The sequence below is a fragment of the Macaca thibetana genome, chromosome 2 (assembly GCF_024542745.1).
Source record: "Macaca thibetana thibetana isolate TM-01 chromosome 2, ASM2454274v1, whole genome shotgun sequence".
Classification (NCBI taxonomy): domain Eukaryota; kingdom Metazoa; phylum Chordata; class Mammalia; order Primates; family Cercopithecidae; genus Macaca; species Macaca thibetana.
This window is the reverse complement of record NC_065579.1, coordinates 109,850,509-109,875,312: the sequence shown is the minus strand read 5'-3', so window position 1 is coordinate 109,875,312 and position 24,804 is coordinate 109,850,509. Positions and strand designations below refer to the sequence as shown.

At 47.6% G+C, this 24,804-nt stretch overlaps 1 protein-coding gene across 2 annotated transcripts; it reads left to right on the top strand.

Annotated features, from left to right (window-relative positions):
- The first annotated feature begins 1,146 nt into the window (after positions 1–1,146).
- WNT5A (Wnt family member 5A) lies at positions 1,147–23,547 on the top strand. Of its 2 annotated transcripts, none has more exons than XM_050778486.1 (5): positions 1,147–2,289; positions 8,377–8,510; positions 9,748–9,998; positions 14,718–15,010; positions 18,709–23,547. In XM_050778486.1, the coding sequence occupies exons 1-5, from the start codon at positions 2,284–2,286 to the stop codon at positions 19,165–19,167; spliced, it is 1,143 nt and encodes a 380-aa protein (XP_050634443.1). In that variant the 5' UTR covers positions 1,147–2,283; the 3' UTR covers positions 19,168–23,547. The 2 variants fall into 2 exon arrangements, with proteins under 2 accessions (XP_050634443.1, XP_050634444.1); XM_050778487.1 differs by lacking the exon at positions 1,147–2,289 and adding an exon at positions 7,890–7,964.
- Positions 23,548–24,804: the final 1,257 nt, after the last annotated feature.

The window sequence follows — 24,804 nt, the reverse complement described above, 5'->3', positions numbered from 1 at the left end:
AACTGGAGGATGCGGACGGCGGAAAATAACTATTACGCTCCAGTGTGAGGCACTGTTTGTGGGGTGGGGCCCGCGTCGTGCTGGAGGTAGCGTCCAACCAACCCTGCCCCTCCGGAGTCCCCAAAACCACGGGCATCTGGAAGCGTCTAGAAATTCCGGTGCCTGGAATCCGGTTTTGCCAAACTTCACAATCTCCTCACCTGAGGGCACCGGCCAAGATCTCCGTGGCAGGGCCACGCATCGCGCCTGGATGCTCTGGGCCAGAGCCATATGAGCAATCATGCATCCCAGTACCCAAGTCCCTACTACTCTGGGGACTTTGCAGGAGGTGGGCGCCTAACCCTATCCGTCAGCCCCAGGGCTTAAGTATCCTCTCCCAGAGGTAAGAATAAGGAGGTCCCCCATGAGGTTCCATGTCAAGGTAGCAGTCTCCGTGGAGCCCCAGTGGGAGCGGTCTGGGATACGCGAGCGAGCCAAGGGGTCCAGCCGGGGAAGTTGGGGTTCAGCCTCCCGCCGGTCGGTGGCTCTGGAAGGAGCGCAGACAACCAGGCGGCAGGCAGGCAGCGGCTGCAGAGTGGACCTCTCTCTTTCAGCAGATGCCGCGGGGGATGGGGAACCTAGAGACGGGGAGACAAGGGGGGTGTACCCCGCCTCCCGGCACCCCAGCCCGTAGTACGGCTTTAAAATCCTGCAGAGTTTGTCATAGGCCGGCCTCACCACGCATGCGCATAGGAGAAGTTGAGTTTTTTTCTTTCGTCCCCCCCTTCCTTCTCTCTTTCCAGCCGCCCCTAGTTCTGAAACTTTGAAGAACTTTTTTTCTTTCTTTCTTTCTTTCCTTTTTTTTTTCTTCCTTCTGAGAACACCAGGGGAAAGAGGAGTCTGGAGAGAGGGAGGGAGAGAGTAAGGCAGTTGGCCAGAAGGGCCGGGGGGTGGGAGGGGGGGACGCGTCCCCGAGGTCGGTCAGTCTGTCTGCGGGGCACAGGATCGCGTGGAAATCTGCTGCGAGCTCCACGGAGCCGCCTTCGTCGCCTAGAGCCGGGGTCCGTGCGGCAGCTGCCCAGGGAGCCCTTCCGCCGCCGCCGTTGTGCCCGGGACCGCCCGCCTCCCGCCGGCCCGCTCTCCCGCCCCTCGGACCCGGGCGCCAAACGAGGAGGTGGGCAGCCTCGCCGGCCATGGACCGCCGGAGCTGAGTCGCCGCCGCGGAGCTGCGAGCTCTCGCTCCTCCCCAGCCTCGCGCCCGCGGTGCACTAGCTCCTCTTCGCCCTTCGCCCTGGAAAAACGGGGAAAAGAGAGATTAACCCGAAGAGAGAAAGAACGGGATACGGGTGGGGGGAGCCCGCGTCTCCCCTGGGTTAGTCGCCCATCGCACCACCCGCCCCAGCTCACCGCACAGCAATAAGTTTCGGGGCAACTTTCACCTATTTTGCGCCCCGTTTTTGCCGAACCCTAAAATGAAAGGACACAATTTGGCGCTGACTCTTGCAGCTCTGATGGCGACCTGTGCGTTTTCAGCGGCATCTCCCGGAGAAAAAGCCATGCGCGCCTGATTGTTCTGTGGCCCCAAAGCTGCAGCGGGTGTGTGTGTGTTGGGGTGTGTGTCTGTGTATGTACAGAGACGTCCACACTAACTCGCGGCTGCAGGATCAGCGTCTGGAAGCAGACGTTTCGGCTACAGACCCGGAGAGGAGGAGCTGGAGATCAGGAGGCGTGAGCCGCCAAGAGTTTGCAGAATCCGTGGTGTGAATGAACTGGGGGCACCTGGGCGCACAGATCGCCCCCCCCTTCCCCCGCCCCGGGCCAAAGTTGAGTAGTGGGACATTTTTTTTCACCCTCTTGTGAAGAATTTCTTTTTATTATTATTTGTCGTAAGGTCTTTTGCACAATCACGCCCACATTTGGGGTTGGAAAGCCCTAATTACCGCCGTCGCTGATGGACGTTGGAAACGGAGCGCCTCTCCGTGGAACAGTTGCCTGCGCGCCCTCGCCAGACCCGCGGCTCCCTAGTTGCGCCCCGACCAGGCCCTGCCCTTGCTGCCGGCTCGCGCGCGTCCGCGCGCCCTCCGTTCCTGGGCGCATCCCAGCTCTGCCCCAACTCGGGAGTCCAGGCCCGGGCGCCAGTGCCCGCTTCAGCTCGGGTTCACTGCGCCCGCCCGACGCGCCCCGTAGGACTCCGCAGCCCTGCTCCTGACCGTCCCCCCAGGCTTAACCCGGTCGCTGCGCTCGGATTCCTCGGCTGCACTCGCTGGGGTGGCGACTTCCTCCCCGCGCCCCCTCCCCCTCGCCATGAAGGTAGGTGTTCAGTGCGCCGCCGACTCTCGCCACTTTTTTTTCTTTACTTCCCCCAACCCGCTGTTGGAAGTTAACTGAGTTCTCTTCGCCTCTTCCTATCCCTCCATTTCCCCAACCGCCTGGAGAAGCTGGAACTCCAGCGTCGCTGGCCGGAACCCCTACCCCTTCGTCCCCCACGCCGGGCGCACTGCCTCAGTGCCCCAGGAGATCACTTCTCGTCGCACCACCCGTTCTGCAAAGCTTTTCGTCTTTGGAGAAAAACTGGGGAAGAGCGACAGTAGAAAAACTGAGTGCGGTTCACTGACGACTTTCCTTTTGCTCTGAGAACATCGAGTGTAATTTACTATGTATATTTCAGTAACAGGATAATGATTCAATTCAACAAATATTTACCAAGCGCCCACTGCGCGGGCACCGGGAGGGTGTGTGGCCGGGGCTCGGGATGGGGAAAGGGACTCCTTGGTTGAGAGAACCCGCAGAGGAACCAGGGGCCAACTACCCCAGAGCGGCGTACACCTTCCCCACACACCCCCGCACCGACGGAGGCCAGATTGTAGGCTTGCCTTGGCCGGGTAACTCGAGCGCTTCAGGCCCCTTTGCCTTTAAGAGTGCCTGGCGGGGGGCCAGCGCGCACCCCGGCGCGGGGAGAGGGGTCGCGTTATTAGCATTATTAGCCGCCACTGGGTGAGCTCAGGCACTTTGCAGCAGTGGTGGGGGCGGGGAGTTGTGGTGGTGTGGCTGTAATCCCGTACTCGGGAGAGCGCTCCCCGGCCCCCTGAGCGGAGTCCGCCTTGTCCTTTAGAAAACACTTGGGCCTCCGCGTTGGGAGAGCAGGCGGGGGCCAGTTTGTGAACTCTTGTTTGTTTTAATTGTCAGTTGTATGTTAAAGCCGAGTCACACACTCAGAGGGTCACTGAGAGTTCACTTTTACGAAAAGTTAACGTTTCTTCCTGCAACATAAGTTGTTATTTTCTAAACAATTTTTCTTATCTGCCCTCCAAGCTTCGATTCCTATTTCAATTTTTCTGGTCTTTCCCATTTTCAGTTTCTTAGAAAATAAGGTTAGAATTGAAATTAAGATGTTTCCTAGAAGAAAACAACCCCTCTTCCCCCAAAAAAGTAAAAAAAAAAAAAAAAAAAAAAAAAAAAAAAAAAAAAAAAAAAATTCTGGAGACCCCACAGCCCTGTTTTACTTTCTAATCCCTGGCTGGTATCGAGGCCTCTTCTCTCTCGCCTGTCTTTTCTCTCTTCTTTCTTTAAATAGGCAATTCGCTGTTAGGAAGTAACTTGGGCCTGTCCGTGAGGTCGCACCTCCTCAGCCCCTGCCCTCCCCCTAGCCAACATTTGCACATTCACTGCCGAACCAGTCAGATTTAGTTTCTAGACAGTCTGCCAGTGGAGTTTCGAGGGGGCAATGCGGAGAGTGCGCAGCAAACCGCAGGCCAACAAATGTGTGTGTGTGTGTGTGTGCGCGCGCGCGTGTGTGTGCGTGTGTGTGTGTGTGTGTGTGTGTGTGTATGGGGAGTAAAGGATCAGTTGTTCTCGGGTCCAGGACGTACTAGCCTTCGTCTCCTCCACCCCCTGACCCTCTCAGCGGAAGACCCTCCCCAGGAGGCCCGGCCCAAGAATCCCCTGTCTTCTCCTCCCCTCCCCAGTGCGCTCCGGTGCTCAAGGGGTTAGCACTATGCGCGCAGAACTCGGAGCCATCCCCGCGGTCTTTTCTTCCCCGCGGTGCGGTGCCGGCTGCCCCCTGTTGGCCACCTTGAGGTAGGACTCCTCCGAGCCTCGGTTCCTTGGGGCGGGCGGGCAGCTGCTCCCCTCTACTTCCCACCCCTGCTCCCTTCATCCCTCGCGATCACCAGACCCCACTCTCCCAGCAGGGGCCCTCGGAGGCCCCCAGAGGACCAGTTTCACTGCGCCGCCAGTCGCTGCAATACGGAAGGGGCCACAGGTCCGGCCCAGCAAATGGGACTCGGCCAACTGGACACAGGGTTGGTACCTCTTCTTCTGGGCCTGGGAAGGAGAGTGTCGCCCTAGGAGGCCTCGGGTCTGGCCTCAGCTCCCTCCCAACTCTCTGTGGTCGAGAACAAGTGTTGCTTTCCCCCTTTTCACCCCACTTCCATCGTCTATTAAAAATTGGGAGCGAAACTACCTTTAAAGAGTAGGAGTTTGACTATCATTTCACTTTCTTTCTGTGTCCAAGGACTCTGCTCCACCTCTGGACAAAGTTAATCCTCTGCTGAGAGGGTTAGACATCCTGTGTGAGAAGGTGTGAGTGGTGTGTGTGTGTATCCTGGGGTTGGAAAGCCCAGTCTAAGGGATGGACGAGGGCGCAGGAAACAGGAGAACCAGGCCAGATTGTTCTTCCCCTGGGGACTCACTGTACCCGAACCTGGAACCTGCCTTCAGTGCTGAGGTCTGGGTGGCTCTCTTTTGTCACACTGATTCTGGCTCAAGGTGTAACCTCCGCCTTCTCTATCTGGCAATCCCCTCCTCCCCCACCCCGCTCCGCGCGCGCGCCAACACACATATTGCTGTGGACACAACCCTTGCGCTCAGGCATGGGGCGAGGCATGGGCAGTAGTGGCTCCTTTGTCTGCTCCCCTAAAGCGGACCTCCTACCCGCCTGGGCCGGCCCATTCTTCAGCTCCTCGCGCCGCTCTCCGCATTCTCCAGGGCAGGACATCCCAAGTTTTTGGCTGCAACTGAGTGCTTTCCTGCTAGTTTCTCCATCTCTCTCCTTGCTTTAGGGAGAGATCGGAGTGGGCAAAGTAGCTTTCTTTTTCCACCAAGAGTGGAGATTCTTTTTGGAGTTTCCTATCCTCCCCTTCGATGCCTTGAGCCTGTGTCAAACGGGCTTATTCCGCCTAGTTGGCGTTCCTCATCGTTTGCACTCCCAGAAACTTGGGCCCTAAACGTAGAGAGTCTAGCAGAAGGGGATGCCTAGATTGAATGTGGCAGCGCCCCGGGGCCGAAGGGAGAGGATCTTTGCCTGGCCTTTTAATCTTTTCCCTTAAGGGGCTGCATGCGGAGGACTTGGGTGTTGCGAGACTTTAGGTGTGCATTCGGCTGCTCCCCGCGCCCTTCGAGCGTCCTCTGAACAATTTTGCTACTGAGGTTTCCTCTCCCTCATCCCTCATCAGCCCTGGCCCGCACCGCGGTTGGTAAAGAAGGATCAGGAACACCTTTAATCCAACGCGAAGGCTTTCAGGGATAAATAGAAAGGGAGCCACGTCGTTGAACTGCTCTGGATTGAAGACGAGGGCGCGGGAACGCCTTCCTCCACCTCACTCCTCTGGTGCGCTGAGCCCCTCAAACGCCCCCAGTCCTCCTCCCCGTGGCACGCGAGGAAGATTCTCATTGTCCTTACAGTCATCTTCCCTGGGCCCCGAAAGTGTTGGAAAACATTTAGCCCCTTCTTTGGGAAACTCAGCTTCTGATCAGAATTTTTGTTTTACCCCTGGGGTTGACAGTCTCCCCAGAGGTCTCATTTCATACTGTCTTTTCGGATCAGATCTCTTGGTAAACAGGCGGGGATGTTTTACCCTACAGAGCCGATGTATGTGTGAGTTCGCTGTGAGTTCCTTGAGTATCTCAAACTTGTGGGGCCTTTTCTGGGTTGCACCGGGATTGAAGCGGGAAGAGGGCCAAGGTGTTTCCGGGCAAGCGGCGGGGTTAAGTGGAGACGCGACTCGTGAGGCTCTCCTTTCCGATCCCCCTTTGGGACACCCTCTGCCTACCTCTACCCTGGAGCCAGGGAGACCCAAGTCGTGGAGACCGGATGGGCCCGCTCACAGTTGGCCTGGGCTCTGGGAACTGGTGGACTCTCCCTGGGGGCGTCGGGCTGGGAGTGGGTTCGGTTTGTGTGGCTTCGGCTATAACAAAGAGATCCGCTGTAATCCGCCGAATCTGTTATCAATTTCTCCGCTGCTTGAGCCCCGCCCCACGCGCCCCGCCCGCCGCGAAGCTCAGAAAGTGCAAGTGGCCAGCAGCAGTCTGGGCCGCTGACTTGGAAACATGGCGCAGCGTGTGTGTCTGTGCACGCGTGTGAGTGTGTAAATGTGCCCGAGTGTGAGTTTGTATGAATGTGTGCGCGCGCGGCATCGGCTGCCCTTGGGGAGAGTTGACTTTGCAGCCTGGGCTGCGCGTGAATCAGACTTTGCAGCCCACCCCCTCCCCTGGAGGAAACTTGACACTTAGGGCGGGGGGTGGGGAGATAGCCAGAGCTTTCTCTCTCCTAGCTGGGGAAATCCCAGATTTCCATTCTCCGGGATGCGCCCCCCCACCCCAGCTTTGCAGCATTTTGGGGACAACTGGGCCTTGGGTGCGGAGCTCTGCTTAGCAGGCGCTGGGGACCACATAAGCATTTCCTCTCTGAGAAGCCCCGAAGCGCCCGGGCCAATGGGGCGGCTCATGGAGAAAAGCCTTGGCACGCTCCTGAGCCCCATAGCTTTACCAGGGCTGCCTAGTACCGTCTGTCCCTTTTACGGCACAGGTTCCAAGCCAGGCTCTTCCACCGCCTTAAAGAGGCTCATTTTTCTTTTCTTTTCCGTGGAAGGGGCTCCTTAAGGGGCTATGGGCGATGCAGCGCGGCAGGGTTACACTTATCAGAGATGTGAAAGGAGATTTTTAAAACCCGCTCCTCCCACCGGCACCGGCCACCGACTTGCTCCGCCGCCGCCTACAGGTGGAGAAGTCACCAGTGGGGAGGAACGGCAGCGGAAGCTTCCAAGGCCAACTCCTACCCCTGAAATTCTTCAGGAAGGGAACCTTCGCCGCTGGGGGCTTCTTTGCCCTGGAATCGATGCGTCCAGCTGCGGCTCGGGAGCCAGCGCCTCTGGCCCCGTCTGGACTCATCCGCAAGGGCTCTGGCCTTGCCCCGCACCCCCGCCTTTCGGGACTGACCGAACCAAGTCTGAGTTGGGCTGGAGAGGCTAGACTGGAGGCAGGGTGGCAGAGTTCCAACGCCAGGCTCGCAGTGCCGCGATGGCAAAGTGATCCACAACCCCAGATCAGGACCAAGGGAAACTGGAGTCCCTCTGGACCTCCCCATCTCCTCCCTCCCTGGTAGCTACCAGGTGTGGGGTGGAAGGGAGAGTGAAAAATCAGAATTTGGGAGAAAGCTGTGGGGAGGGCAGGGAAGGAATCTTCTCTCCGGGCAGCGAGACCCAGAGTCCCTTCTTTCCTCTAGGGTTCCATCCCTTCTCTCAGTCCGTGGAAGATGCCACAGGCGACGCGGGTGAGGGTGGCACTCCTTTCCGGTTTCCTTGGTTGGGAGACCAGACCTCTCTCTCCATTATCCCCTAGGGCCCCCATCTCCTTCTCTCCTCCCCAATCTGGCTGAAGAGCGTGCTGAAGGAAATCCGGGTTGCTCTTCCCCATCTGGAAGTGGCTTTCCCCAAATCGGCTCGTAAACTGATTATGAAACATACGATGTTAATTCGGAGTTGCATTTCCCAGCTGGGCACTCTCGCGCGCTGGTCCCCGGGGCCTCGCCCCCCACCCCCTGCCCTTCCCTCCCGCGTCCTGCCCCCATCCTCCACACCCCCCCCCCCCCACCGCCTGCGCTGGCCACCCCGCCTCCTCCGCAGCCGCTGGCGGCAGTGCGCTCCACTCGCCTCCGTGCTCCTCTCGCCCATGGAATTAATTCTGGCTCCACTTGTTGCTCGGCCCAGGTTGGGGAGAGGACGGAGGGTGGCCGCGGCGGGTTTCCGAGTGAATTACCCGGGAGGGACTGAGTACAGCACCAACTAGAGGGGAGCCAGGGGGTGCGGGACTCGAGCGAGCAGGAAGGAGGCAGCGCCTGGCACCAGGGCTTTGACTCAACAGAATTGAGACATGTTTGTAATCGCTGGCGTGCCCCGCACACAGGATCCCAGTGAAATCAGATTTCCTGGTGAGGTTGCGTGGGTGGATTAATTTGGAAAAAGAAACTGCCTATATCTTGCCATCAAAAAACTCACGGAGGAGAAGCGCAGTCAATCAACAGTAAACTTAAGAGACCCCGGATACTTCCGTTGTTTAAACTTGTATGCTTGAAAATTATCTGAGAGGCAATAAACATCTGCTCCTTTCTTCCCTCTCCAGAAGTCCATTGGAATATTAAGCCCAGGAGTTGCTTTGGGGATGGCTGGAAGTGCAGTGTCTTCCAAGTTCTTCCTAATGGCTTTGGCCATATTTTTCTCCTTCGCCCAGGTTGTAATAGAAGCCAATTCTTGGTGGTAAGTTCATTCTATGTGCGTGTTCTTCCTCTTCTTTTTCTTTTCTTTTTTTTTTCTTTTTTTAAAGATTTGTTTGTATGATGCGGGGATATTTAAAGCTGGATAGTGAGTGTGGGTGTATTTATCCAAGACATATGTATATATTTTACTTATATGTAGTTTTAAATCAGAATTTTCTTTTAACTTGTTAATATTGTAAAGCTTATCTTCAGCTCCTAGGGAATGGGAAACTATAAATCTAGGCCTTTTTCTATGAAGCCCTTGTTCAGATGTGTGCTTGTAGTACATCATGCAATAAAAAAGAACAGAAATTCACTTTGCTAATAATTTTAAGCCTATCTATAAAATTTACTTTTTGCCACCTCTAGGTAGTAAAAGTGAGGTTTCAACTTTTATTTTCTGTCACTTGAGATTATTATTAACCTACAGAGTTTGAAGTAGGCAGAGTTCTAGGAGGACAGCTAAACTCCAAGTGCAGAAATATTGGGGCTGTAATGTGATCAAAAGGAGGTTAACTTGAAGTAGTCAAATGTCCCCAAGTGGGGGTTTCTTACTGGGTAGGGACCTTGTAGATAGACTGTAATATATCCAGAGCATTGTTTTTGACGGTGTTCTGGATATTTTTTTTCCCTATAAATGAACAGCATTTTTCTGACTGTCAAACATGACTTCTGTTCACTGGGTACCCTGCCTTGGGTCCCTCACAATCACATAAGGAGCCCTTTTAAAATGTCCAGAAACGTGGTGAATTTTCTCCAGTCTGTATACTTGTCCCTCTGTTCTTCCATCAGTCAAAAGGAACTACTATCTCCTACCCGTATCTAATTGTGTCTACTTTCAGCATTCATAAGTTTTTAAGGCAGATTGGTCCAATTTGTGGGGCAAAGTGGGTCACTTTCTCTAATGTCAGAGGCCTGTCCCTCAAACTGCTGTTTCCCCCTTTTCTGAGTGGATTTTGGAAATACTGGTTCAGGTATATGGTGACAGGGGCTAGGAAGGGAGTGAAAATACTAACTGAGGAGCCAGATGGCAGGATGGGGACTGCACAATACCTCCGTTTTCTGAGTGCAGTTTAAACAGAGGAGTTTTATGAAGCCCTTCTCATACTTTGTCATGAGGACAAGCAGGAGAGAAAAAAGCATCTGTGTGCTTAAAACTATGTATTGCTGACATGCTTTCAGGGGGCCCACCTCGAGATTTCACGTAAATCTTCAATGCACATCTCCCCCCCTTGCAGGTCGCTAGGTATGAATAACCCTGTTCAGATGTCAGAAGTATATATCATAGGAGCACAGCCTCTCTGCAGCCAACTGGAAGGACTTTCTCAAGGACAGAAGAAACTGTGCCACTTGTATCAGGACCACATGCAGTACATCGGAGAAGGCGCGAAGACAGGCATCAAAGAATGCCAGTATCAATTCCGACATCGAAGGTGGAACTGCAGCACTGTGGATAACACCTCTGTTTTTGGCAGGGTGATGCAGATAGGTAGGAAAACATTTAAAATATTTTTTTTAAACATTAACTTTTTTTTTCCTAGAAGAAATCCTTAGCGTTTACTTCATGCTTGATAGAAAGCATGAAGAAGGATGCCTTCCAGCTTGGGTTGTGGCTTGGGCATTTTTGTCATTATAGCAAATGATGTTAATTTCTGTCTCTACACCTGATGATAAGTTTTGGATTTTAATTAAATCAGGAGGCAAGTGTCACAGACACCTTCATTTTTACAAACACTTAATTTTTCTATAAAGCATTTTGTTTAAAATAGAAGCAGAACACTTATTTTGGTTTCTTAAAAGTAGGTGGGGGAAAGCAAGTCATTTATACGCTTTTAAACGTCGAAACTCTCTTGCCTGTTAGTTTTTTAAGCCACAAGTCAAACGGCCCGAGCATCAAACTAAAAATTGCCATCTTTTAGAATCCTGGATATATTGAAAGTGAACAAAGTTTTAATTTTCCTAATAGAACTATTTCCTGAGGCTACAAAGATATAGACGTTAAAAGCTTTAATTTTAGTCCCAGAAAGAATTTTAATTAAAAGTGATCCAATTTATGTTTGTGATTTCAGCAACTGATATAATAAAAGCACATGCTTGAGATGTCAACCTAGGAACTTTAAAAAAAAAATTAAGAGTATTGCTCACGGTCCGAGTCTTAATTTTAAATACATTGTTGAACATCTTACTTCCCCATTCAAAGAGACAGCATTTCAAATGGGCTAAAGGCAAAGATTTTCAAAAATCTGTTTGTTTGCCTCTGCTTTTGTGTAAATAGTATAGGATACTATTTGACAGATGTGGTACAATGTGTGTTTTCTAGTGTGACTATTTTAGGTTTCTCTACTTTTATGCAAAAAAGCCCTTATAATTAATATGACTGCAGTGACTCCCAAAGTAAGAAGCAATTTATCAAGGCAATTAACTGTTTATACTGACTGAAGAGAAAAAGTTGGCTTAATATCCATCACAGATGGATAAAATGCTTTTTTTATTAAAAAAACAAAAAAAAACCCTGAAAATTACATTCATTGAGAACAAAAAAGAGTTGTCAGGTGATGTTTGAGCCAAGCAGTTTTATAAACTAAAATAATACAAGACTGGAAGCTGTTGCCCTGATTGAATGGGAGAATGGCCTGTAGCCTCAGCCTGCAAAGTTTCATGGGGCTTTGTCCTTTCTGTTAATGATTAAAATGTGCTAATGTATATACTGGGATCTGAATCTAAGGGCTAAGCTTCAGGAACACAGGAGTTTCCCCTGCCTGTGGGCTGTCTTATGTAGTTAACTGGGAGTGTGGTAGATTTATTCTCCCGTGTGCTGATATCATAAGTGAACTTAAATACTTTTGAAAAATTCTGTGAGGATGGTAAGTTGTCAACTTTTCCCCCTTCTTATATGTTCCTCCTAAACTGCCTTCCTCTCAAACTATGGGACGACTTTTTCACATGTATATGAGTTAGCAAAAATCATACACCTCTGATGGTAACCAAGAAGGAAAACAGCAATCGGAACTGTTTATCTGTGTAGTCACTTGAACACAGCTTTGATTTAAGATCCTCCTCTCGCTTTCATACGTAGCCTGTTTTGGGCCAAAATGTTCAGAATAAGCTATCATTTGCTAAGTGAATTTGAGTTCTGCTAGAGATTTATTTTAAATGCGGTCCAAGATTCAAAGAGCCTGCTTCCTCAGGGAACAAGCAGAACCCTTGGTACAAAAGCCTATATTTAATTGTCCCTGAAAAGTATGCTCTCTGGTCTTCAGCTGCACGGCACTACTGTCTGGGTCCATGGGAAGTGGATGGGAGTGGTACCTCCCCACAGCCTCCGAGACAGCCCTCCTAGGTACTATCAAGTCAGCTGATGTCCTGGGAAGATGAGAGTGCATATGGCATCCTCCCCTGCCAAAGGTCTCCCAGGTGCCTAGCGTCTCAGAGCAGAAAGCTGCTGCTGGGTGGCTTGTGGTAGGACACCGATGGGGCCTTCTGTTTTTTACTTAATTAAAAAAGAGAGAGGAGAGAAGAGAAAACAATAGATTTTTATGAAAGGGGAACATGGACCCAGTTCCAACAGTTGGAAAATTTCTTCGCTTTCACTTTTCCACTTAAGAGTATATTTGAAGAGAATGAGCTGAGGGAAAATTTAAAATACCTTTGATGCCAAAAGGTGTGTGTGTGTGTGTGTGTGTGTGTAGGGGGGTGTGTGTGTGTGTGTGCGCCCACCCCAAAGCCCTCAGTATACCAAGGATATTGAGAGTAATTCTTCTTTGTGAGAATCTGACCTTGTGATGGGGCCAGTGTCTGAGAAACTCAGGCCGCCACCTCTGACCCCCTCTTCAACTCATTTTTCTGAGATGCCAGTTGCCTTGGAGGCACCATGCACAATTACTTCATGAAGGGCCCACTCTTCATTTTGGAAACTTTCTCATTTTTCATCATGCTACCCTTTCCTTCCAGCTTTTGTCCCCATCTGTCTCTTCTTTGTTTCCATGCTGTGAAAAGATATGTAAGGAAGGCACCACTTGTAAGGGGTGTAGATGTGGGTTTCACAGGAAGGGAAACCTAACTGAATCAGCAGTATTCCAACCAGGATGACTGTGTCCTCCGGCAATTAGCCAAAGAATACTTTTCAAACTGATGCTTGCCCTGCAGTCGCCAATTAGCTTAGAGGGATCTCCCAGGTTTGTATTCTGGGGCATAAAAGGAAATGCTCAAAATAGACTTATGAAAAAAGCAGCATTGTTTGTGTTTTGTATAAAGCCTTCTTATGCTCTGTATACTCAAAGGACAGTGTCTTCTTTTCCTCTATCCCCAGAGGATCATTTCATCTCCTCTTCCTCTAGCTACTACCTCTTTGTTCTATAAATCCCCCATCCAGGGCCACGGCATTTTCTGTACTATCAAATTACTCCTTAGAAGCTATATATTGTCCTCATTCCTTTCCATTCCCCTGATGTGCCCTGCCTCTCTAATCCTACTAGATAGATGTAACGCATCACAGGAACTTTCTAGATCTTCCTGCCAACCACCAGCACATACCTTCAAGTCATTCATTTTGAAAATATGGGAGGGGGAGGATATATGGTAAATCAGAACCATCACCATTCACAAATGGCTGTGACTGGCATGGAGCCAAAGACCAAGAATGAGGTGGCCTGCTGGATGCCTGAACTGGCATCACTGTCCTCCTGCAGAATAACCTTTCTCGTTGAGACTGAGTCCTGTTGTCAACTTTTCTTGTGTTCCCCACTTCCCCCTCAGAAAAAAGATTGTTAGCAAGCTCTCAAAGTAAGTATAGGAGAAACTGATTGGGGTACATGAATTTCAGCACCAGAAGAGGTCCCTTTCCTTGCATCTATTTAAGTACCCTTATTTTGCAATTGAGGAAAGTGAGCCTGCCCCACAGTCCCACCCCTACCCCATGCTTCAGCTGGCTGGATGATAGATAACTCTTTCTCTCCCAGATTACAGTATTTTTATTAACTGGCTCTTGTTACATGTGGAAATGTCTCTATGTACAAGTGAAGTTTAGGGTAGTCTATGATAGCCTCCAGTTTTTTCCTTACAAATAGGGTCCCTGTAACTATTATATGCAGAGATATTCCTTACAAGTTTTGAGGAAGAAGATAACCTCCCTCCCTCTTTTCCCCATAGGTTGTGCTTTTTTCCTTCTTGCTGTCATTCTAATACTTTGAGGCAAAGGCAGTGGAGGAGTGAGCAGGGGGTGTTTGCAGAAGTGGCATTAAAGAACAACAGGCTGTTTTAAAAGCAGACACTCATTCTTGAACAAGAAGTATCAGGCCAATCAGCCTGGGATTTAAGAAGAGCAAGCTTCATTTATAACTCTCTGTGAGCTGATTTAGAATTGTCCTCTGGGAAAGTAAAGAGCCTTGTCCTGAGAAATACTTTCTGCTGCGTGAAGAAAGAGGGAGGAGAGGTTACAACTGCCAGAGGAGGAGGGGACACAAGGCCAAAACGAGTGTGGCAGAAACTAGTGTGGCCGCTGGCAGTGTCTGCCTTAGACTCAAGGCCTAGCAAATTCTGTAATCCTGCCCTATATGTAACTAAAATGAAAATAATACTAAACATTAAAATAAGTGTAAGGCAGTCTACCCGTATTCTGAGTGTTCCTTCAATGACTTCTTTCACCTGCATTTTTGGAAATACCAAGTTTTGACTATTTTCAAAAGAGTTACAGAGAAAATCAATCCAGCACTGCTTAGAATCCGGCCTTCAGCTCTGAAACGGCTGAGCAGAGACACCGGGGATCTGCTACTCCTTTGCTAATTGTTGCTTCTATGTGGTTTGGGGGATCTTGCTCGGCTTCCCCTCAAGCTGGGCCCAGGGCCTGGTGCGTGTTAAGGATGGGGCAGCCCGAGCTTTTACCTTGTTGATCCCCTACTCCCTACCCCCACCAACCCCTACTCCCTACCCTCTACCCCCACCTCCCCCAACCCCCACCTGCCCTTCTACCTCCCCTCTACTCTTGCTTCCCCACCTCCTACTTCCCCCCAACCTCCAGCCTCCCCTACCTTCTACCTCCCCCACTCCCTTCCTCGCCCCCACCCCACCTCCTACCTCCCCTCCATCTCTACCTTGTCCCCCTCCTCCTACCTCCCCTGCATTCCCTACCTTGCCCCCACCCCCGCCCCCGGCAGCAACCCGACCCAGCGTGTGGGGCAGGCGGCCAGTGACCCCTTGTTCTTACCCGCAGGCAGCCGCGAGACGGCCTTCACCTACGCGGTGAGCGCAGCGGGGGTGGTGAACGCCATGAGCCGGGCGTGCCGCGAGGGCGAGCTGTCCACCTGCGGCTGCAGCCGCGCCGCGCGCCCCAAGGACCTGCCGCGGGACTGGCTCTGGGGCGGCTGCGGCGACAACATCGACTATGGCTACCGCTTTGCCAAGGAGTTCGTGGACGCCCGCGAGCGGGAGCGCATCCACGCCAAAGGCTCCTACGAGAGCGCTCGCATCCTCATGAACCTGCATAACAACGAGGCGGGCCGCAGGGTGAGTGCCCCCGCCCACGCATCTCTGTCCCCTTGCCTTGCCCTCCAGCCTCCCTGTCGCTCCTTCCCCTCCTCTGCCACTCCTTCGCTATATGGTCCTGTCTCTCTCTCTCCGCCTCTTTCTGTCTCTCCTTAACTTTCTCTGTCTTTCCTGTCTCTTTGCTCCTCGTCCTGTTCCCGTCTCACTTTCTTTCTCCCTCTTCCCTTCCTTTCCTCCTTCCCTGTCTCTCTCTTCTCCCCCTTTGTCTCTCTCTCTTTCCTCCATCTCTCTCCATAGTTGCCCCCCCACATCCCAGAAGGGCCTCCTGGGGAGATAATCTTCCTTTGCGCCCCCAGCAAAGGTGATCCAGCAGTTGTCTGAAAAATACCTTTCCTTGCCTTTTTAGTTAGTCCCCGGTACCCTCGGCTAGTGGAGCACAGAAATAAGAATGGGAATAACTGTCTGCCTCCTGCCTGGACGATGTCTGTGGTTGGCTTTCAGTTTGGGACAGGGATTTTTTGTCTTCCTAGGTCCCCAGATGGGAAAGCCCTCACCCCAGCTTTCAGGCTCTTTCCCTCCTTTCTTTCTCCCTGCCTCTCTTTATGTCATTAGGTAGCAGGCCTGATGGATGCAGGGTTTTTTTTAAAAAGGGCTTTTCTAGGAAAAGGACAGCATTTTTAACAGTGTGGGATTTTATAGGTCTGACCATCAGGCCAATCACAAAGTAGCTCTGGAGAGAAGAGAGCAGCAGAAGTGCTCAGGGAGGACCATCTTTGCAGTACTCACAAGTCTCCTGGTTCCCCTTCTTTCCTTCGCCTGGTGGGGATATGAAAAGCTACTTCTCAATAGTTAAAAAGACCCTTTTTTTCCTGCGGTTAAACACATGGCACTTTATGGCTGTTTTAAAATGAAGGGGTGAAAACTTTTCTTAACTTTGGCAGCATCGAAAACCAGGGCCATTATTTTTTCACAGAACCCAAGGTAGGTGCCAGGAACTTTCTGGTCAGAGATTTCACTCTTCTGTATTTTGGGGTGAGGGAGAAGGAAGATAATCACAGAGTAAACTGTAGATTGGGAAACTGAGGCCCAGAAAACCACTTCATGACCATGGGAGAAAATTCAAAAATGGAAATATAAGCCTAGGTACATTTTTATTGAATTCATGCATCACAGCTAAGTGGTGAAGAGCTAGCAGTGTGGGAATTAGAGAAATCTGGGTTAAAATGCAGCATTGTCTGTTCTTTGCTTTTTCTGAGCGTCTGTTTTCCCATTTCCACATCTGTTAAATGGCCATGGCAAACAATCACATGAGGTTATTGTGAGGAGAGAGATCATCTAGTAGGTTGAACCATGTGAAATTGCCAACACTTGACTCTTTTTGACCTCCAAAATAACAGTTTCAGTTGGTTTAATTAAAGGTCTTAGTTTAGTGTCGGCCAGTAGTAAGTGCTTGATAGATGATAACTACTAAACATTATAAGCAAAGGACATAGAGAAGTCAAAGATCGTGTAGATAATTCCAGCTAGCGTATCTTCTCAAATTTGATGTTAAACATTTGGGTGTATTGGGGAAGGACTAAACTCTACAGAATTTTGCCTGTGCTGCCCTGAGGGGTCGAATAATTGCTACAGACAGAGTGTGGCCTCTCCTTTCTCAGGCCTCTCATTGCCATGGTGTCTGCAGTGTCGGTTGCCTCCTCTGTGGTGGACCCAGGGCCATATGAAAATTTGGGGGGGGGGGTGAGTTGGGATCAGCCCCGTTTTCTCTGGAAGCCCATAAAACCTTGCTTTCACCCTCTTCAGGGATGCATCACTGGGATCTCTATATATGACATGCCCAGTGCCTCAGATCAGAAATGCCTCCAGAAGAGAGCTATGTCTGACTCTTAAAGGCCCCTATCCAGGGGTATGCCCATATTTGGTACTCTCATACATCTTTGGGACTTTCTTAGCCTTCTGTCATGTCCAGAAATCATCAGACTTGGCAACCAAGAAGAGAGGGTCAAGGGATTTCCAAGTGGCAAGAGAGGATTTGGGGAAGTTTGAAAAGCACCTATAATGTTACACTTCTGCATTTTTTTAGTAGAGAGTTTTTTGGGGGTAAATTTGATCATTGGAGTAGTGAGCTGAGTTTGGATTTTGGTGAGTGACTTTACGAAGAAGATAGTTTTTTTCTCCAGGATGGTGGGGCTAGGGGATGGAAATTTGGGCACCATGCCAGGAAATCATCTTAGAATTTCCACAGGGCATTAGCTTTTAAATTTTCCTCAATGTGGAGTAAAGGTTAAATACATTTGCAAAACCCTTCCTCAGACTAGCTGAGTGCCTGAAACTCCTTATGCCAAGAGAGTACACTTTGGCCCCCTTTAAAAGAGCCCCTGTGAATCCCTGGAGGAAGAAGGTGGCTGTTGTCTGTGGAAGAGGCCTTCTGACACACCCCCAGCCTCCAGGTTCCTGACAGGTCTTCTCCAGCACACTCACACTACGTGGACTCTGGAGGGTCACTGGCACAAGGAACTGTGGGCAGCAGGGTCTATAAATAGGCAACCACCACCTTCCAGACTGCTGGGCAGTGTTGTGGGGCCAGACCCATGGGCACTGCTACTGGGAGGCCCGAGGTGACTGGGCAAGGGCCCAGATGCCATGTCCTCATCACTCTGGAGAAAGACCAGATTTATTGTGTCCCTTGTCACCCTAAAGAAAGACCAGATTTACTGTGTCCTAAGTGCCAAGCACTTTCCACATCTCCTCTGATTTTATCCTTATAACAGTGCTTGGAGGTTGGTGCCATCACTGCCGCCTTCACAGATAGAAAACAGAGGCCCAAAAAGGTGCAGCCTGTTGTCTGAATTCAAGGGTAGAGTCAGGAACACAATCCACGTCGCTTGGCTCCAGGGTGGGTGCTCTTGGCCTAGGGGGGTGGTGGATGGGGTAGGGACTGTGTGGGAAACAGGAGTGAGGATACCTGAGTTCCAGACCCAGTCCCCCCACACTTTAGCTGTGTGACCTGTGCAGACTACTCAGCATCACTGTGCCGTCATCCAATCCAGCCCATGTCATAATGTTGCTGGGATGGTTAAATGAGATCATGAGTGTAAGGACACTTACAGTGCCTGGTGCACAGCAATAATAGTAGTAGTGGGTTAAGATTTGAAGGTTGATCCCACTGGGGCTGGACTCCTCCCAATTCTGCACTTACTGGCTGGATATCCATGGGCAAGTCACTAAGCATGGGCTTGGAGTCCAGCTGCCTGGGTTCAAATCCTGGCACCCTTACTCCCAGGAGTTGGTTGAGTAGCTCATCTTTCTGGGTTTCACTTTCCTTCTCCGTGAAATGGAATGATACTAGCACTTCTCACCTAGCTGGTACTGGGGATGAATTCAGGTAATGCATTGTGAACAACCTCTGGGATGAGTGTCCACATGTGCTGTTGCTGTTTCTCTGAAAAAAAGCAGCTGGAACAATTTTTTTTTCCTGTTCCTATTAAAAAAACCACGGTTGTTGATAATGATGATATAATAATGAGCGGCTAAGAACATATTTATTTGGAAGACTTTTTAAAGAAGGCAATACAAGACTTCTGGTGAAGGAACTATCATACAGCCCTTAATTCAGCTGGGGAACATAGCTCCATGGAGAAGGTGGAGAACTTTGTTCCCACAGCCTGCATCTGGCTCCTCCATGAATGTGTGTACTGATTGTCCCCATTTCCCTGCAGACGGTGTACAACCTGGCTGATGTGGCCTGCAAGTGCCATGGGGTGTCTGGCTCATGTAGCCTGAAGACATGCTGGCTGCAGCTGGCGGACTTCCGCAAGGTGGGTGATGCCCTGAAGGAGAAGTACGACAGTGCGGCGGCCATGCGGCTCAACAGCCGGGGCAAGTTGGTGCAGGTCAACAGCCGCTTCAACGCACCCACTACACAAGACCTGGTCTACATCGACCCCAGCCCTGACTACTGCGTGCGCAACGAGAGCACCGGCTCGCTGGGCACGCAGGGCCGCCTGTGCAACAAGACGTCAGAGGGCATGGATGGCTGCGAGCTCATGTGCTGCGGCCGCGGCTACGACCAGTTCAAGACCGTGCAGACGGAGCGCTGCCACTGCAAGTTCCACTGGTGCTGCTACGTCAAGTGCAAGAAGTGCACGGAGATCGTGGACCAGTTTGTGTGCAAGTAGTGGGCGCCGCCCAGCACTCAGCCCCGCTCCCAGGACCCGCTTATTTATAGAAAGTACAGTGATTCTGGTTTTTGGTTTTTAAAAATATTTTTTATTTTTCCCCAAGAATTGCAACCGGAACCATTTTTTTTCCTGTTACCATCTAAGAACTCTGTGGTTTATTATTAATATTATAATTATTATTTGGCAATAATGGGGGTGGGAACCAAGAAAAATATTTATTTTGTGGATCTTTGAAAAGGTAATACAAGACTTCTTTGGATAGTATAGAATGAAGGGGAAATAACACATACCCTAACTTAGCTGTGTGGACATGGTACACATCCAGAAGGTAAAGAAATACGTTTTCTTTTTCTCAAATATGTGATCATATGGGATGGGTAGGATCCAGCTCAAAGAGGGAGGTAGAAATCTATTCACAATTCAGCTTCTATGACCAAAATGAGTTGTAAATTCTCTGGTGCAAGATAAAAGGTTTGGGGGAAAAAACCCCAAAACAAACTTCCCTTCCCCAGGGGGGCTGCTAGCTTGCTTTTTGCATTTTCAAAATGATAATTTAAAATGTAAGGACAAGAATCTCATATTCTCAAGGAAAAAAGGTATATCACATGTTTCATTCTCCTCAAATATTCCGTTTGCAGATGGTCATATTCTAATAGCTCATGAAATTTAGGCAGCAGGGAGGAAAGTCCCCAGAAATTAAAAAATTTAAAACTCTCACATCAAGATGTTGATTTGACGCTGTTATGGGAATTAGGATTCCAGATTGTAAAAAGATCCCCAAATGATTCTGGACACTAGATTTTTTTGTTTGGGGAGGTTGGCTTGAATATAAATGAAAATATCCTGATATTTTCTTAGGGATACTTGGTTAGTAAATTATAATGATAAAAATAATACATGAATCCCATTCACAGGTTCTTAGCCCAAGCAACAAGGTAATTGCGTGCCATTCAGCACTGCACCAGAGCAGACAACCTGTTTGAGGAAAAACAGTGAAATCCACCTTCCTCTTCACACTGAGCCCTCTCTGATTCCTCCATGTTGTGATGTGATGCTGGCCACATTTCCAAATGCCAGCTCCACTGGGTCCCCTTTGGTGGTAGGACAGGAAATGAAACTTTAGGAGCTCTGCTTGGAAAACAGTTCACTACTTAGAGATTTTTGTTTCCTAAAACTTTTATTTTGAGGAGCAGTAGTTTTCTATGTTTTAATGGCGTAACTTGGCTAATGGAATTCACAGAGGTGTTGCAGCGTTTCACTGTTATGATCCTGTGTTTAGATTATCCACTCAAGCTTCTCCTATTGTACTGCAGGTGTACCCTAAAACTGTTCCCAGTGTACTTGAACAGTTGCATTTATAAGGGGGGAAATGTGGTTTAATGGTGCCTGATATCTCAAAGTCTTTTGTACATAACATATATATATATACATATATATAAATATAAATATAAATATATCTCATTGCAGCCAGTGATTTAGATTTACAGTTTACTCTGGGGTTATTTCTCTGTCTAGAGCATTGTTGTCCTTCACTGCAGTCCAGTTGGGATTATTCCAAAAGCTTTTTGAGTCTTGAGCTTGGGCTGTGGCCCTTCCGTGATCATATCTTGAGCACGACGAAGCAACCTTATTTCTGAGGAAGCTTGAGTTCTGACTCACTGAAATGCATGTTGGCTTGAAGATATCTTTTTTCTTTCCTGCCTCATCCCTTTGTCTCCAACCTCCATTTCTGTTCACTTTGTGGAGAGGGCATTACTTATTGTTATAGACATGGACATTAAGAGATATTCAAAACTCAGAAGCATCAGCAGTGTTTCTCTTTTCTTAGTTCATTCTGCAGAATGGAAACCCATGCCTATTAGAAATGGCAGTACTTATTAATTGAGTCCCTAAGGAAAATTCAGCCCACTACATTGATAGCTAATTTTTTTTTTTTTTTTTTAATAAGGACACCTCTTTCCAAACAGTGCCATCAAATATGTTCTTATCTCAGACTTACATTGTTTTAAAAGTTTGGTAAGATATACATCTTTCATACCCCTCTTAGGCAGGATGGCTTTCATATCACCTCAGCCAACTGTGGCTCTTAATTTATTGCATAATGATATTCACATCCCCTCAGTTGCAGTGAATTGTGAGCAAAAGATCTTGAAAGCAAAAAGCACTAATTAGTTTAAAATGTCACTTTTTTGGTTTTTATTATACAAAAACCATGAAGTACTTTTTTTATTTGCTAAATCAGATTGTTCCTTTTTAGTGATTCATGTTTATGAAGAGAGTTGAGTTTAACAATCCTAGCTTTTAAAAGAAACTATTTAATGTAAAATATTCTACATGTCATTCAGATATTATGTATATCTTCTAGCCTTTATTCTGTACTTTTAATGTACATATTTCTGTCTTGCGTGATTTGTATATTTCACTGGTTTAAAAAACAAACATCGAAAGGCTTATGCCAAATGGAAGATAGAATATAAAATAAAACGTTACTTGTATATTGGTAAGTGGTTTCAATTGTCCTTCAGATAATTCATGTGGAGATTTTTGGAGAAACCATGACGGATAGTTTAGGATGACTACATGTCAAAATAATAGAAGAGTGGTGAATTTTACCACAACCAAACTATTTGGAAGCTTCAAAAGGTTTCTATATGTAATGGAACAAAAGGGGAATTCTCTTTTCCTATATATGTTCCTCAAAAAAAAAAAAAAAAAAAAATCAAGCAGATGGCTTAAAGCTGGTTATAGGATTGCTCACATTCTTTTAGCATTATGCATGTAACTTAATTGTTTTAGAGCGTGTTGCTGTTGTAACATCCCAGAGAAGAACCAAAAGGCACATGCTTTTATCCATGACCAGATTTTTAGTCCAAAAAAAAAAAAAATGTATTTTATTTGTGTGTGTTTACCACTGCAATTATTGCACCTCTCTATTTGAATTTACTGTGGACCATGTGTGGTGTCTCTATGCCCTTTGAAAGCAGTTTTTATAAAAAGAAAGCCCCGGTCTGCAGAGAATGAAAACTGGTTGGAAACTAAAGGTTTGTTGTGTTAAGTGCAATTAATACAAGTTCTTGTGCTTTTCAAAAATGTACAGGGAAATCTGGACAGTGCTGGACAGATTGATACATTAGTCTTTGCTTTTTCTCTTTCCGGATAACCTTGTAACATATTGAAACCTTTTAAGGATGCCAAGAATGCATTATTCCACAAAAAAAAACAGTAGACCAACATATAGAGTGTTTAAAATAGCATTTCTGGGCAAATTCAAACTCTTGTGGTTCTAGGACTCACATCTGTTTCAGTTTTTCCTCAGTTGTATATTGACCAGTGTTCTTTATTGCAAAAACATATACCCGATTTAGCAGTGTCAGCATATTTTTTCTTCTCATCCTGGAGTGCATTCAAGATCTTCCCAATACAAGAAAATTAACAAAAAATTTATATATAGGCAGCAGCAAAAGAGCCGTGTTCAAAATAGTCATTATGGGCTCAAGTAAAAAGAAGACTTTTAAGTTTTAATCCAGTTTTATCTGTTCGGTTCTGTGAGCTACTGACCTCCTGAGACTGGCACTGTGTAAGTTTTAGTTGCCTACCTTAGCTCTTTTCTCATACGATTTTGCTAATACCAAGTTTCAATTTGTTTTTACAAAACATTACTCAAGCCACTAGAATGATCAAATATGATACTATAGCAGAATAAGTACTGTAAATAAGAGACCGATACTAGCTAACTCCAAAAGATCATTAGCAACATCAGTCCACAAAGACTGAGTGGCCCACAATATATAGAGAGATAGAAAAGGTAGTTATAACTTGAAGCATATATTTAATGCAAATAGGCACCAAGGCACAGGTCTAAAATACTACATTGTCACTGTAAACTATACTTTTAAAATATTTATTTTTTTAAAAGTATTTTCTAGTCCTTTCTCTCTCTGTGGAATGGTGAAAGAGAGATGCCTTGTTTTGAAAGTAAGATGATGAAATGAATTTTTAATTCAAGAAGCATTCAGAAACATAGGAATTAAAACTTAAAAAAATGATCTAATTTCCCTGTTCATACAAACTTTACACTTTAATCTGATGATTGGATATTTCATTTTAGTGAAACATCATCTTGTTAGCTAACTTTAAAAAATGGATGTAGAATGATTAAAGGTTGGTATGATTTTTTTAAATGTATCAGTTTGAACCTAGAAGATTGAATTAAAATGCTGTCTCAGTATTTTAAAAGCAAAAAAGGAATGGAGGAAAATTGCATCTTAGACCATTTTTATATGCAGTGTACAATTTGCTGGGCTAGAAATGAGATAAAGATTATTTATTTTTGTTCATATCTTGTACTTTTCTATTAAAATCATTTTATGAAATCCAGTGCAGTCATGTGTGTGTGTTTAGCAGAGAGAGTGTTCATTGAAGTTTGATGTGGGCGTGGATTACGGCTTAGGGTATCCAGAAAATAACACATACATTTCAGGTATGTAGATGATATGGTGGTTGAAGCTCAAGCCTGTATTTTGTACGTTAGTGCTCATTTTTCTTTTGCCTATTGCTGATTTTCTTCATTTCTTATCTGCTCTGCTGCTGTTAATCCCTAAGAGTTGTAGTGAGATTTTTTTTTTTAGTGTAGGCATTTAGCACAGTGAGATGGGACTACCATGAAATTCTAGGGCAAGGAAAGAAAGAGTGACTTGAGGAGAGAAATAAAACAATGTTGAAGATGAAGAACAGACTGAACCACCTGGAATATTCTGCAGGTGGCTTTTTTCATCTTGCAACAGTTGGCAGTAAGCTCTTTAGATTTTGTTCCGGTTGCTTGATCTTGGCACTATTGGCATTTTGAGCTGGATAATTCTTTGTTGTAGGGATTTATTTTATGTGATGTTCAGCAGCATCCCTGGCCTCTACCCACTAGATGCCAATAACATCCTTCCATTTGTGACAATCAGAAGCATCTATAGACATTGCCAAATGTGCCCCGGGGAGCAAAATCACCCCCAGTTTAAAACCATGACTTTAGTTGGAGGGACTGAGGTTTGAGCACTTGGGAAATACTGGCTGACCACCATGGTGGACTGTTGCTTGCCTAGGTTGACTCATGAGTGAGACAAGTCCTCGGGAGTTTCACTGTGTAGAGTATGGAGAGGTGGCATCTCTTCCAGGGAAGCCTGGCTTAGCAGTTAAGAATGTAGGCTCTGGAGCCAGATTGCCTGGGTTCAAATCCCAGTACCCCTTTCACCTTGGGAAAGTTGCATAACCTCACCCTGTTTCTGAGGCTTTTGTCTTTAAAATGAGAGAGAACATTGCTATCTACCTCTTCAGGCTGTTGTGAAGATAAAAATGAGTTAACACTTAGGGAGTGCTTACAGTATGTTCTACTGCATAGTAACAGCTCAATAAATGTTAGCTGAGAGAGAAAGGTGTTGAGGAAAGGGACACTGGAATAAGTATGAAGGCTAAACCAAGGCAATGTGGGCTCAGTGCTATGTAACACCCCTAACACTATTGGCTCAATGCTGGGAAGGCACACTTCCCAGTGTTTTAGAGAGGTTGCAAACTTATGGCTTGCTGTCTACACCACAACTCCAGATGTGTTTTGTTTGACTGGCATAGTATTTAAAAAGTTAGTTG

Coding starts and splice junctions, on each gene's coding strand:
- WNT5A (XM_050778486.1), top strand. Junction 9,999..14,717: donor TGGCAGGGTGATGCAGATAG/GTAGGAAAACAT, acceptor TCTTACCCGCAG/GCAGCCGCGAGACGGCCTTC. Junction 15,011..18,708: donor ACAACGAGGCGGGCCGCAGG/GTGAGTGCCCCC, acceptor ATTTCCCTGCAG/ACGGTGTACAACCTGGCTGA.